This window comes from Camelus dromedarius, chromosome 4, assembly GCF_036321535.1.
Source record: "Camelus dromedarius isolate mCamDro1 chromosome 4, mCamDro1.pat, whole genome shotgun sequence".
NCBI lineage: Eukaryota > Metazoa > Chordata > Mammalia > Artiodactyla > Camelidae > Camelus > Camelus dromedarius.
Window position 1 is genome coordinate 81,819,099 of NC_087439.1, and position 14,314 is coordinate 81,833,412.

General features: G+C 43.4%; 1 protein-coding gene across 5 annotated transcripts in view; it reads right to left on the minus strand.

Annotated features, from left to right (window-relative positions):
* Positions 1 to 3,031: 3,031 nt before the first annotated feature.
* Positions 3,032 to 14,314, minus strand: part of NHEJ1 (non-homologous end joining factor 1) — an 82,324-nt gene continuing 71,041 nt past the window's right edge. For all 5 annotated transcript variants that reach the window (XM_010988351.3, XM_010988350.3, XM_010988349.3 and 2 more), the window contains 3 exons: positions 12,018 to 12,135; positions 11,365 to 11,483; positions 3,032 to 10,886 (listed from right to left, as the gene is read on the minus strand). In XM_010988351.3, the coding sequence (XP_010986653.1) occupies positions 10,812 to 10,886; positions 11,365 to 11,483; positions 12,018 to 12,135 (312 nt within the window). In that variant the 3' untranslated portion in view covers positions 3,032 to 10,811. The remainder of the gene's footprint in view (positions 10,887 to 11,364; positions 11,484 to 12,017; positions 12,136 to 14,314) is intronic.

Genomic DNA, 14,314 nt, shown 5'->3' on the forward strand with positions numbered 1-14,314 from the left:
GTGAAAAATAAAAAAGTTTAAAAATTCTCATTTCAAGAATATTAATAGGTACAGTTCTTTTTTTGATGCTTATGTGCCTGATATATGGAAGTTACTAGCTATTATTATACTAAGCATTCTACTTGCATTATCTAATTTAAATTTGCAACTACAAATGAGCTATTATTATCCCCATTTTACAAATGAAGATTTTGAAGTTAGAGAAGAAAAGCAACTTGCTCCTGGCTGAGGGATTCAACCCCCCACCTCCCTCTGACCCCAAAGCCCCAGAGCCCTCACCAATACAGGATCTCTTTCTGTACATCATGCACCCATTCAGTACAACCTGGGTTTTGGATGTTGGAAGCTTTTCACAGATATACTCACATCATTTTCTCTGAATCAATTTTGTAAACACAAATTTAGAATTGGAAGGGACTCAAAAAAGAGTGCTTAATCCAAGCACATCATATTACAGAAGAGGAAACTGAGGCCCGTAGAAGGGAATTTAGGATGGCTCCACCAGGGTGGAAGGATAACTGTCACTTGGAAATGGGTCTTTTCATTTACTCCCCTTTGCCTGTTCTTCCTCCCCACACCCCATGTTTGATCTTATATTTGCATTCGGATTCTGTGTCTCCCAGTCACAGATTACTCCAGCATTACTTCTTTTTCTTGAAAGATTTTGAAGTGCTTTTACACATGTTTTCTGGGGCTCAAGAATGATCCCTGCAATATTCCCCACCCCTTCCCTCTCTCCTGCTTAGATTTCCTGGGCACACTACTCAGCGGGTCAGTACCTCTCCCAACCCAAACAAATAGGGACTCTCTGTTTTTCAGAGGACCAAAAAATAAAATCCCATAGGCTTCCATCATCACCTATCTCAGTGTTTTATAATACTGTTTTAGAGAAGTTTTGCCTTCAATTCAATCTTTCTTTTGCCCTCTCTCTCTTTACAAATCAGCTCCTTTCCTGTTCTTCTGGCCTTACAGACGAGGACCATTGTCCTGCTTATAATCTCATATGCATGGTCTTGAAGAGCTGTTAACTTCATTTCCAGTCTTCTTAGTTCTCTAAGTGAAAGACAATGTCTTTAAGCTTCTCCCAGAGGTTCTAACTTAGAACCATTTATTAACTTTGCCATTCTTCCTCTCATTTCTCCTCTTATACTGTGATCCTATAGAATACAAATCTCTGGTAAAGATCTGATCAGCATCAAGCAAGAATTACTTATGCAGTGCTGATACAGTTTAGCATCAGAGTGCTTCTATAGCAGGGGAACATTGGTTTAGATTGTGTCCACTAAGTCTAGATCCTCCTCTACCTGGCTAACTTAGGAGCAGTGATCAGGGTGTGTCCTGGGAGAAGCAGATTGGGTGGGCTAATAAATTTATCTAGTCTTTTCTCAATGACCGGGTACTTTAAGCACTTACTAGAATCTTCACAGTAACCCTCTGTGCACAGTAATTATTATTCTCATTTTACCAATCTACAGCTCTAAAGCTCTAAAGGTAAAGTACCTTGCCTATGGTCCCACAGTCAAGACTCGAACCCAGAGCTTTTTTGCTCCAAATCTGTAATCCTTTCTCAAGATACAATAGCCATTCAAGATCTGAATCTCAAATTTAGGTCAGCTTCAGTCCAATCTCCTTCAGCGGAGGAAGGAGGAGAGAATGGCAGAGATTGGAAGTGTCATAATTTCTATCGCAGTGACCTTGGAGTACTTTAAATCCAAATTGGGGCCTAAGGACCTTGGTCATTTCTTGGCTGTCTTATGTTCTTAACTGTGCAGTTGATGTTGGGTAGCTTCTGAATTGAGCCATTCCATTAGACCTATCAAACAAAGTTTGGCTCTTTTTTTTTGGTCACTGCCAGGCTTTTGCCAGTAGTAATACTGGAGAATAGATGTAGCCTTCACAAAAACCTTCTGAAGTTCACACAACCATCTTCATTTTATAAATGAGGAACTGAAGTCCAGAGCTTGTAAGTGAGAAAGCTGAAGCTGGAATCCAGGCCTGTTGACTCCATAATAATCCAGTTTCTTGGTGAGTGACTGGTGGGCAAGCATGCTGGGTTGTTGACCTCTGTTCAAGTCACTCATTTTCTTTCTAAATCTAAGAGACTCTTGTTATCTTCATCTTCGGCTCTTAAGCTTCATACTTTGACCATTTCCCCAACTGGCTGGGATCACTCTGACTTCTACTGTTGATTTTTTTTTAACATTTATTTATTGAGTAATAGTCATTTTACAATGTTGTGTCAAATTCCAGTGTAGAGCACAATTTTTCAGTTATACATGAAAATATATATATTCATTGTCACTTTTTTTTTCGCTGTGAGCTACCAAAAGATCTTCTATATATTTCTACTGTTGATTTTTTGAAGAGGTTAGCAACTCCACCAGATTTCACCCATATATAAAAGTGAAGGAAGCATGCCTGTCCTTCCAGCCTCTGATCAGTGCAGAACACATTTGGAGATGCAATTAGAGCCACTCAAAACTAACAATGCTTTGAAAGCTGGCTATTGATTAGAAATGGGAATGTCAAGTTACCTTTGCCCTAACAATAAGCTCATTACAAGGCACTTCAGAGAGATTCAAGCATTAAAGACCTTGCTTTGATGACTTTGAAAAGGTAGGAAAAGTAGCAGAATTGGTAACAGAGTATCTTCCCATCAAGTCAGAGACTAAAGACTGTGGGAAACTCTTGTAGACAGAAAGACACTTGCAGACCGAAAGACACACATACAAATATATTTCTGTATATGGATAACATGTTGACTAACTAATGGGCTTTATTTCCACCCCCGTGTCTCTATTTGGGAAGAAATTAGTTGCTTAATGAGAATCTTAGAAGATACCTGTTCAGTGAATGTTCTGAGGGGAAGGGGTTCTACTCTTTTAATACTCAAGTGATGCTTTGACATGCCTGTCGGCTTTCCGTAACTGGATCTGTACTAGCCAACTCACTCTCTCTCACCTGTCTCTCTTGATCAAGATAACACCCGAAGGATGCCAGGGATCTATAGCCAAAGAGAGTCAAGAAGGTAGACAGTCACTTGCTTTTTAATAACTTGTACTCCTAGTTGCTGCAAAATTACAAATTCATTCTGTTATGATTGTAGCTAACAAACAAACAAACAAAAGGTCTTTAACCCCACTCTCACCTTATGACTGGTTGCCCCAAACAAAAAGCATTACATTCATTTATATCCACAAATTTCTAAAACCACTTCAAGATACTGCTGGTGTGGAGGGGTGTGTGTGTGTGTGGTGATAATCTTTCTTCATTTATTTACTCAACAAGTATTTTTGAGCATCAACTAGGTACCAGACACTGTGTGAGGTGCTTGAGACATGAGAAAATACTAAAAACAAAAAACCACAAAGGTTCCTGCCTTTAAGGAGCTGTATTCTAGTGGGGAAGCACTGGGGAGACAAAAATAAATATACAAATAAGCAAAATATATGATATGTCAGAAGGGAATAAGAACTATGAACACAAAACATAAAACAGGGTAAAAGGATTGAGAGCAAAGCCAGCTTGTGGGGAGCGGTGCAAGGTCAGGAGGCAGGTCACTCTGTTAAGTAAGGTGGCCAGTGGAGGCCTCATTGAGAAGGTGTGACTTAAGCCAAGACCTTAAAGAGGCGAGGGCTTCAACCAAGCAGATACCTAAGGGAAGAGAGTTCTAGGCAGAGAGAAATGCATAGAGAAAAAGCCCTAACATGCTTGCATATTAGAGAAATAGCAAGACCAGTGTGATCAAAGAAGCAGCAAGGGGGAAATGCAGTAAATAAGCTTGACTTTCTACTTCCTGATCACGAGGGTGTTTTTCAAATTTTTTATGAAGCTCAGAGTGAAGATAATTTACCCTTTAAAGAGATTTATGTATTGACATGTAAATATGGACAGAATACAGTTAAGTAAAAGTAAAAGGTAACAGGACAGGGTTTATCGGTAGGATTCTCCTAAATTAAAAAAAAAAAAAGAGATACCTGGCTCTTTCTACTTCACACACTTGAAAAACTTTGGGGGAGGGGGAAATCTATGCTGTAAGAATCATCTTTGGATCATAGGCTTCTTGAGAGCAAAAGATACGTCTCTGTGGCCATAATACAGCAAGTAGCATGATGGCCCTGTTAACGGGAATGTTAGTGAGTAAGCAGTCAGTATGTATATGAGTTAATACACATCTAAGTATTCCTGTCTCTTGTTGAATGTGGGTTTTTCTATATTCCCAACACATTTCCAACAAACCTGGAATGTTCCTATTGGACTTTCCCATTTGCAGTTCAAGTCTATGTACAGCAAAATCAACTTGGTTTCTTACATTCCCCTTCCTCATCAGGAAGATAGCTCATCCTTTAGAGCTTCCACTGGGGATTTTTCTTCACCTTGAATTCTTCCCACTAGTTACCCAAGTTTCTTCTTTTTCCCCCAAGTTCCTTAACTGTTGAAATGCTTTCCATCATCTTTAAATCATTTTTTTTTATCAGTTTCATACCTGCTTCAATTCCATTTGATGACTGCTATTAGGGTATTTTTGAGATTCCCACCCAGAAGCATACACATCTCTTAGAGTCTCACTCCCAGGGTATTTTCCAGATGTCTTTCTGGTGGGAAGCTCAGTTCCCGCTAAGCAGCCCCTGCTTTAAAATGGCTTTGATGAATGACCCACAGGAGCCATGCTAGTCCCTGAATCATCACATAGCACCTGAGGGAGAAAACATTAAATGCCCTCTGCTGCTGCTCTATTCCCATCCTATATGAAGAGATTAAGTACATACAGTTTCGTTTGGCACAGTTCTGCTATTTTCGTTCTTCAAATCCTACAAAAGCACATACACTTTGACCGTTCAATAGTCCACAGTGCTGGAACTGGGGCATCACTGTACTTCATCTCATTGACTGGTGACAGCTCCAAAAGCAATGTGGCGACAACTTGTTCCCAGTCCATCCTGGGTGCATGAGAGCCAAGTACAAACTCAAAGTTGGCTACTTCACAGGCTGGGTGTCCTAAGATCTGCAAGAGGAACGTCCTCTGCCTTTTCCTGGACATATCACCATGTTAATTTTCCCCTTTAGCACAATCCAGACATTGCATCTTTTTTTTTTATTCAAAATGCCATTGTATAGCTTATCTATTTCCTCTGTCCTGCTATTCTAATTATATAAATTACCCTGCCACAGTTAATTTGTACTTATTAAACAGAGCAACCTAATGGACCTTACCACTACCAGAAAACTACTCAAGTTGGGGTATCAGTATCACCTTACATTATTAGAGTATTATTTATATTGCTGTTTTATCAGGTTACTAATGAAACAGAAATATTTGTTACCAGCTTCCCTTCCCCACAACCAGTGCCTTCCATATGTGACATCTGACCAACTGGCATGTCTTTGTGTCCTGGAAGCGCCAGGCAGCAGTAGTAAATGAAACTGGCAGTCTTTCCTTCTCATCTGGCAGGAGTCCTTTTCTGTCTTGAATAAGAAATCTCTTACCACCCTGGATTCCCAGCAGTACTGCTCTTGACCCCTGAGCACACACCCAGACCCAGGGGCTCCCCCACCACCCCCTGCTCACTTCTCAAGGCCTGGAGTGGGAGGGGAGAGGCAGGATGGAGTGTCAGTCAAGAGGATTACCCTTCCCCTACTCCATCCTCCCTTCTTCTGTCACCCATTTCTGAGTGGCTGTCGATCCTATCAGGGGTCCATAAAGCCAGGAGGACTCTGGCCCAGGAGAGGGGGGTAGGGGTTAGGCAAACAGGCCAGGGAGGCAGCTGGTTGAAATTTAACCACAATATTCTTGGTCTCTATTGTTTTGAGTGAGGCCCAATATTTCCACAGCAGGATTATAGGATCTGATTAACCATGTTAGACAACAATGCCGAGCTGGGATGGGCTTCCCCTTCCAGCTGCCAATATGAAAAAGTAAATACAACACCCAGATTTCAGAAGGGTCTCCAGCAGCCCCCAAGGCCTACTCCCCAATTCTCACCCTGCCACTGCTTTGGGCCCCAAAGTGAGGGGAGGGAGGAAGAGTATGGTACTGCATGCTCCTTTAACTCCTGGCCCTGGGCCCAGCAGGACGAGTACCCTGGCACAACATTCCCAGGTGAGTCAATGGCTGTGCGTTCCCCACACCCTGGAGTTCCCACACCCTGGAGTTCTTCCAGTGCTTCTTCCGGGTTCCCCTAGGCTGGCCCACATTCTCAGGAACCCATGAGAGTTAGGAGCTGAGAGAGGATCTGAGAGGCTAGCGCTCACTCAAAGGGTCCAGGGGTATGAAAAGTACAGCAAAATTGGTTGGGTTCTGGGAAAGAGAAACTGAGAGCAGGTAGGACTTCACAGCTTAGAAGAGACAGGGCTTTTGCTAGAACTTTGCTTTGGTGCTGCCTCATGACTGCCCGTGGGCCAAGGTAGAAAAATGAGACCCCAGAATTGAGGGGAAGCATAAGGGGCCACCATAAAGCAAAGTCTCAGGAGATGAGAAAGTACTCATTGATGGGTCCGGGATGGAAGTCAGAGGAGAGACAGGCTTCTAGATCCTCAAGTAGAGGATTCCCCAGGGTCCCTCCCCATCACAAACAGACAAGCTTACCTCACACTCTCCCCTCTCTGAATGTTTCCCCTCAGGGTAGGATCTTCTGAAGCCCTGTCCAAGAGAACATGGAAGAAAAATGCAGCACTAAGAAGCCCTCAACAAGAAACCCCGTAGCAGTTTCCAGGTCACAGGAGCCAGGGAAAACCTTCCCTCACAGTGTGGGCTCCCTTCTCTTCCAGCATTTCTCTATCTAAGTACCTCGCAAAACCCATTACACTCCTTTGAGTCCATACCTTTACTCTTGTTGGTAACAGGGACTAGGAATCAAGGGTTGAGCTCTGAGTTTGGTGGCTTCCTTGTAGAATGTCACTTACTCCTTCTGAACAGTTTCTTCTTCAGGAAAATTAGAAGATAGAAAAATACTTCTGGGCAGAGCTCGGAAAAGCATATCATGATTGTTTGAAAACCCAGTTAACATAAAGTTGTATCCTTCAGGAGTATAATATCACCATGGTGATATTTTTTGAGTTAGTGTTAAAAACTGACCCTGTTCTCAAAGAGTATAATCCAATGTAAGGAAGAAAACAAAAAGTGCAGAGGAAATGTGTAGGTAAACACTGCTTATATTAATAGTACAAATAGTGAGGAGGTGGGCAGAACAGATAAAGTGAATTTACCACATCATGATGGAGGGTAATTAAAGGGATTTTAGGTTTCCCCAATACTCTTCGGAGCAAATCCTCCTAGTGAATAGGAGGGAATGAAGGACAGAATAATTGGAGAAAAGGAAATGCCCCTGGTGACAATGTCAAGAACGAGACCAGATCCCGGATGAGAAGAGGCATGGCCTTTTCCATCCCCACTCCTGCCATCTCTGTACGAAAGATGACACACAAGCTCCTGCTCATCTCCCAGCAGACCAGGGTGAAGGAGGAGCTAAGGGCTTCGAACAGGAAGGCAAGAAAAGGGAGTTCAAATGGACCATGGGATAAAATTAAGAAGCAGTGGGGCTGAGTATTCTGGAGACTTGAGCATCTCTCCCTCCCCTAAGTGTTCTCTAAAGGTGAACTGCATTAGACCTGTGGAAGGATCTTGGTCTGACAGGGACAGACTCTTTCCAACTCCAGAGCACAGGACCACAGATCTCACTCTTTGCCACCTTACACCCTAGGGACTCCAGGGCTAGATCCTCGGAATTCAGAGAATAGAAGCTCCTTTCTCCCTTTTCAGTAAGTATTATCCCTTGGAAACACTCCTTGATCTAGGAGACCAGCTGACTGGTTCTAGAACAACCTTCGTGGGGTGTTCAGGACCTGGCTCAGGCTCTGCCTTCAGGGCTGCTGGGAAAGCCCTCAGTGAGGCCTGAGAGGAGGTGCTTGCCCAACTGGAGTACTAAAGGGTGAAGATTTCTCTCCCTGTAAAGAGCGTGCCTGTCCTGGCTGACTGTGGGGGGAGGGGGTGAATCAGCCTGCAGGGCCAACTATGCCTTGCAGCCTAGGTGGCGCTATTTCTCTACTTTTTAGGTCAAGTTCCTGCAGGAACTTCCTCGAGGTCTCTAGTCCTGCTCCTGGTTTGCTGGCTTACTCCTGTAAACCACCTTATATTATTTTTTTTTCTAAAAATACTCCAAAGCAATTGAAAGAGTCCCTTCTCCCACCAGCCAGCCCTGGCCCCAGCCTCGGCCCCGGGGAGCGGGCGGGTAGGCGGGGAGGTGGGCCACTGCTTTATTAAACACAGGGAAAACTAATATTTACGGAATAAAATTTATGGAGCAGCCACGAGAATTCGACCCTTTTATGTGTATAGGGAGTGGGGGTTGGGCCAAGCTGGGGGCCGCAGGGAGGGGCCCAAGCCAGGGGGCAGGGCTGGAATAGAGCCTAGCTAGGCCAATTTGTCAAGGCAGGGATTTCCCTGGAGTTGCCCTGGGATGAATGATTTTCAACCACCACCCCTTGCTTTGAGGGGCAAGAGTTTCAGGGCAAGACTGCCTGAGGCAGGGCCTCAGCCTCAGGGAGCAGTTTCTCTAAGGATGTGTTTGGGCCATATCCCCATGGGGGCAGCAACCTTAGGGGATAAAGGAGGCAGTAGGTGGGGAGGTCATTGGGCATACTGTAACTTAAACTCTTTAAAAAGTCACAGGTTCTTTTGAGAACATGAGAAATACATATATATGCTCTTAGGATTTTACTTACAATTTTAGGGGATTCACAAACCCCTGATCACCCTCTGATTAAAAATGCCTGCTCTTGAAACTGTGCTCTTAGGGCAGGGGGATTACTGAGGATGAAGAACCCTTTTTCCCTCCTAGCTTGCTGCTGAAGTCTTTCCATTTTCCACGTGGCCTCATACCTTGAAATCTGGCTATCTAAATTATGCCAATGAAACTAAAGAACAAAGTGAGTCACCTGACAGATTGTTTTTACATAGTTCCCAATTCACTTCAATGATAGTCACCCTGAGGGCACAGACTGTGGCACTGGTCTGGAGGTAAAGAAAGTTATCAGCAACTGGGAATGAGCCCTGGTGGAGCTCTCAGACTCTGCCAGCAGGTAAAGGCCTGGGCATAAGACCTGGAGTCCTCCAAGGCTCCCATCTTGAAGAGCCAATGGAGAGTAGAACAGCCTCCTGAAAGGGTCACAGGAGATGACTGGTCACAGTGGAAGATAAGAAAGAATGATTTTACATCCTTCCTGGAAAATGTTTTCAGTAATGTATACAATAATGCAGTTCAGAACTCAGCTGTCTGGGTTCAAATTCTGGCTGTTATTTATTAACTGTGTAACCTCTGATAAGTCATTTAATCCCTTCAAGACTACATTTCCTAATGGGTTAACAGTATCTTCCTCAAATGATGCTGTGAGGATTCAATGTCAGGCACTTATTAGAGTCCCTGGTATACATGAACTGCTCAATAAATGGTAGCTGTTTATTACTGCTGTTATAATCATTATTATTTTATTATTACTTAGATCATCATCTTCCCCCAAGACTTGACACGGGGACAGAAACACCAGTACCAGGTAGAAAGGACTGGTGAATGAGGAGGCATTTGACGATCATAAGTAAATAAACCAGAAAAGGCCTCTGTGGTTTTTGCCCCAACTCCTTCCTCTACCTAACAGCCCCCAGTGAACATCTGAGTTCTACTTTCCTTCCTGTCTCTCCAGGTAAAGTTTCAGATGGTCTTACCTACAGAGGAAAACTCAGCAGAGAAGGCCAAGGAACTCTGCCAATCCTGGTCTGCAAAATCGTGCTAGAATTGTCCAAAGAATCAACTTTCTAACTGTCTAAGAGTCTGTGTATCTCACATAGCCTTTATATTTTTTCCTGCTAAGTACTATTCATTCTATAGGTTAATTCTGTTGGTCCCAGAGAACTCCTGTGGCTATTTCCTGGCCCCTGTCATCCTATCTTTTCTAGTTCATCTAGTTACTATGCTATCTGAAGTGGAGTAAAGGATGGGAAAGTAAAATTCCTTTTTCTTTCACTCTGGGAAACTAACTTGGCCTTAGTGCTTAGAGTTGTTTGTAATTTCAATCCCCTATTGTGGTTTAACCTGTTATCTATGCCTTAGAAACATTTTAAAAACCAAAAACAAAACCCTTATCAATTGGGCAAAGGAGAGCAGAAGCCATCTGTTCTGTCTAGTGTCCACCATGGAGAAAGATCTCAAGATCAAAGCTCTTGAATGGAAGCTTAGTACAGGCCACAGAAGAGAAGCATAAGAAGAATGTGAAGGATTGGACTGATGCCCTAGGCTTCATCCAGAGACAACATGGGGTGGGATGCAGTTAAGTGAAGTGGGCTGGTTATGTACTCCATAGATAAGCAATCTCAAAAGCAGGGGAGTGTGAGTGCTTTCTATTCCATGCTAAAGAGAGAAGAGGGTCTCTGGGGAGCATCTGGGACTAGCTAAGGACTCTTAAGAAAGGTAGACTAGCCTTCCTAAGCATGTTGTGCCTTTTTGTTGACTTGTCCCATATACCTAAAGTCCACGGTAGATCTTGGGTCTAGAGACCCTCCACCTAAAAAAGGCGGTATGGGATACCCAGAGACTGGCTTCCACTCAGATGGAGAAGGCTAATGCCTGATGGGTTGGGGGCAGGGCTCCCTCAGTTAATAATACCCATGCCTGTCAACGTGAACTTCAGTTGTCCTTCCCTTACAGTGGAGCCCCTGACTATATAACTGTCAGAGAGGCTGCTGCCATGGGAACTCCTTTCAAAGTGACATTAGAAAACTACTCTCCAAGTCCATCCTCAGCAGTTGAGATAGTGACAGGTTAACTGAAGAGCCCCCTTGGCTTCTTCCTCTTGACCTTTAACAGCTGAGGCCTCTGCACAGGGCTTGAAGGAACCTAGAAAAAAAGGAACCCAAGTTAATAGAGGTTTTGAACAATTCTACTTAAGTTAGGAAAGGAACTTCCTTCCTCCCAGGGCTCTGGTTAAGATAGGTGGCTGACACAGGAGCTTGAAGTCCATGTCAGGCAGTGAATGTGATATAAGACTTTATGCAGGAGATACAGACATCCCTTCTCATCTAGGAAACAACCTCCTAGCCCATCACTGGAAGTATAATAAGGTATAAAAGGAGTAAAGGTCCATCATTCAGAAGAATTGCAGAGAGGAGACAGTGGGGGAAGATGCAAAAGACCACGACTCTCCATCTAGAAATCCACAATTTAGACGCCTGGTCACAAATACCACGCCCACCCACCCAATGTTGTTAGGGCAGTGTCAACTAGGTGACAATTCCAGGAACCACTGGCGTGGGGACTATAGGTACAGTCTCTCCCAACTCTTGAAATGCCATCCAGGATGCTGCTCGTGACTTACTGTGGGCTCTTTCTCAGGCTCTGGGAGCGATGGTGCTAAGGAGACTGGCTCTTCTGGCTGGTTCAGAAGTTGGCTATCAGTTCCTTGTGAGGGGGCACTGCTTGAGGTCTGGGGAGCTCCTGAAATCAAAAAGATCAAGGGAAGATACTGATAAATGTCTTTTTCTTATCAGGAAGGCATTTGCATTTAACAAGTATTCTGACAAAGGCCAGGCCTTGGTACTAATATGTAAGCAGACACAAATCCATTTCCAACTAACTTTGGAAAACCCTGTTTCTACTATAAAGATACCCCAGGCCAACTTTAACCACATAGGACAAGAATCTCCTTGACTCAAAACAGCTAACTGTTCTACATATTGCCTGCCATGTCTCAGGTGTAAGGATTAATCTTTCTCCTGGTTCTCTCACTAATTCTCTTAAGCATCAGTCTCAATAATACTTTCTGCAGTGATGGAAATTTTTCCCCACTGGCCACCTGCGGCTATTGAACACTGGAAATGAGCAAATGAGGAGATGAAATTTTCATTTTATTTAATTTTTATTAATTTAAATTAAAGTACCCACAAGTGGCTAGAGCTACCATACTGGACAGCACAAACCTAGACCCTGATTCTAAGCCCAGAAAGACCAAGTACCTCTGGAGCTACTTACCAGTGCCTTGATGCTTCTGTCCCACTTGGATCTCTTGTCTGGCGACTGCCACATACAGACTCTGTAGATTCATGACAAAGGGTCTTCCATCACCAACACTGCATGCCTCTGGTAGTTTCTATAGGGGAGAGGAGATGCTATCATTGGTTACATGGTATTGCTAAAGAAATTTGATATCCCACTGGCAGAACTGGCATCAACCTCAAAAGAATTTATACAGAGAAGTTAGATCCAATATAGGACGTTCATATCCAAACCTGTTGGGACCAATATAAAGACCTCTTGGGAGATCTTCTCCTTTGAAAGGCAACTCCAAATGAATATTTTTATTTTCCTCAGTACTTGGTCTATTATGTTTCCCCATGAATACCTCATAGGTGTCTAGGTTCTTTCTTCCAAAAGGATGACCTCTTAGAGGACTATTTTAGGAAATTACCTTCCCTAAATTGTCCCTGAGCTGTACAGATAAGTATTTTAATTAAATTCACTCCAAAATTTCTGCAGTAGAGAGAGAAAAAGGATGAAATCCAGGAAAGGGGAAAGAGAGCAAAAGGGGAATGACAGACTGAGAGACGAGAATAAATTATGGAGCTGTGACACTCAGTGAAAGGAGATGGGAGAAATAAAGTTTGCAAAGCTCTGGAGGCTTGCCTGCCATTTTATATTCCATACTGCAATCCCACTGTGCTTTACTGTAAGCCATGGACTCACAATGTGGTGATATTTCCCCAAGGTGGGGAGAAAAATCTGCTCTTGCGGGGGGGGGGGTGAAAAAAAATCTCACTCTTTTAATGTATAAAGCATACATACACAAAGAGTGCATAAACAATTTTGGTATATCTGTGCTATTAAAATTTCCTGAGGGGAGATGATTAGGAGAAAATGTCTTAAAAAGGTTCCTCCAGGAGGTGATAATGAAACAAAGTTTAGAAATACTGCTATAATCACACTATATTTATCTGTTTCCTTTAGTGTAGAATGAACTGTGGATTTAAATCCACAGCAAAATGCTTTGCCTAGTTCAAGTTTCATACACTTGGCTGAACTGAGTCGAAGTAATGGCTGAAGACTGAAGAAAGTGCAATAAAAATGAGATGAAAGAGTATGGTGTCCAGTGGACCCAAACCTGGCTGTACTTCAGAATCTTGGAAAGGGCCCAGAACTACTTCATCTGTCCCTATGCATTCAAATTGTCATGGTTCCCAGCCAAGTTAGCAGGTCTCCAAGGGGAAGCCATGCCAGCAGCTCACATGGGAACAAACCCAAGAATCCTGGATTGGCCCACATCTCATGTCAAGGGAACTTTCTCTGTGCTATAAGGGCACTCATTTCTGAAAATCACTGTGGAAGAAGGCTGGAAGAAAGAAAGTGGGAGAAGCAGTGAAGCAGAATCTTGAACCACAGTCAAGATTACATGGCTATCTTTCTGTGAGTACAGTGCTAGCTGAAAAACTTGTTGATCCCCAGGAAATGTAACATAGATTTCTACTCCAACCTTACTCACATAAAGACTATATCAGCCATGGACTTTCACTGGAAACCACAGACGATGAATCAGGAGTCTTGAGTGCAGACTTTGCTTCCAGCAGTAATCACGCTAGAAGTGCAACAGCCCCTTCAGCAGTATTCCCTGAGGAATGAACTGAAACTGACCATGTACATCTACCTTACCTCACTCTCCTTCCTCAGTTCAGCTCTCCAACCGCCAAGCCACCTCTTCCAGCAGAAGGTTTTCTACTCTACGGCCAGAGAGCCCTGATAGCAGAGAAGCAAACAGCTTCCCCATCCTCACAGCTCACATCTCTAGGATCCCCCTTCACACTGCCCAGGGATTGTGGCCTCTCTTAGGGCCATCCACACACGGCTTAGTAGGCACTGTGCTGTCTGTACAAACGGGCTAGGCAGAATCTAGGCAGGGCAAGGTCATCTCCTCCTGCCCTTTCTATGAACTAAACAGACTCATAAAATTTCCAGGGTGACCTTTAGCCGACTCAGGTATTAAGCCTCAAAATGAAGTACCAGAAATAAATGGCCACTAAAGCTAGTGATGTCCTGGACCTAAGTCCAAATCCAGAACCTATATCTTAGCCCTTCTATCCTTTCCCTTCTCAGAGAGGTTTGGTCCTGCAGTTGCTGCCATCCCACCCAAGGATCTATTCTCAGAAAAGTACTAGGAGAATATTGGTACATTGCCACATATTTACTATGTGCTAGACACTATTCTATGTATTTAAATGCATTAACACATTTTGTGTTATTCACTGCTATTTCCCTGGCACCTAGAACAACTGGCCCAT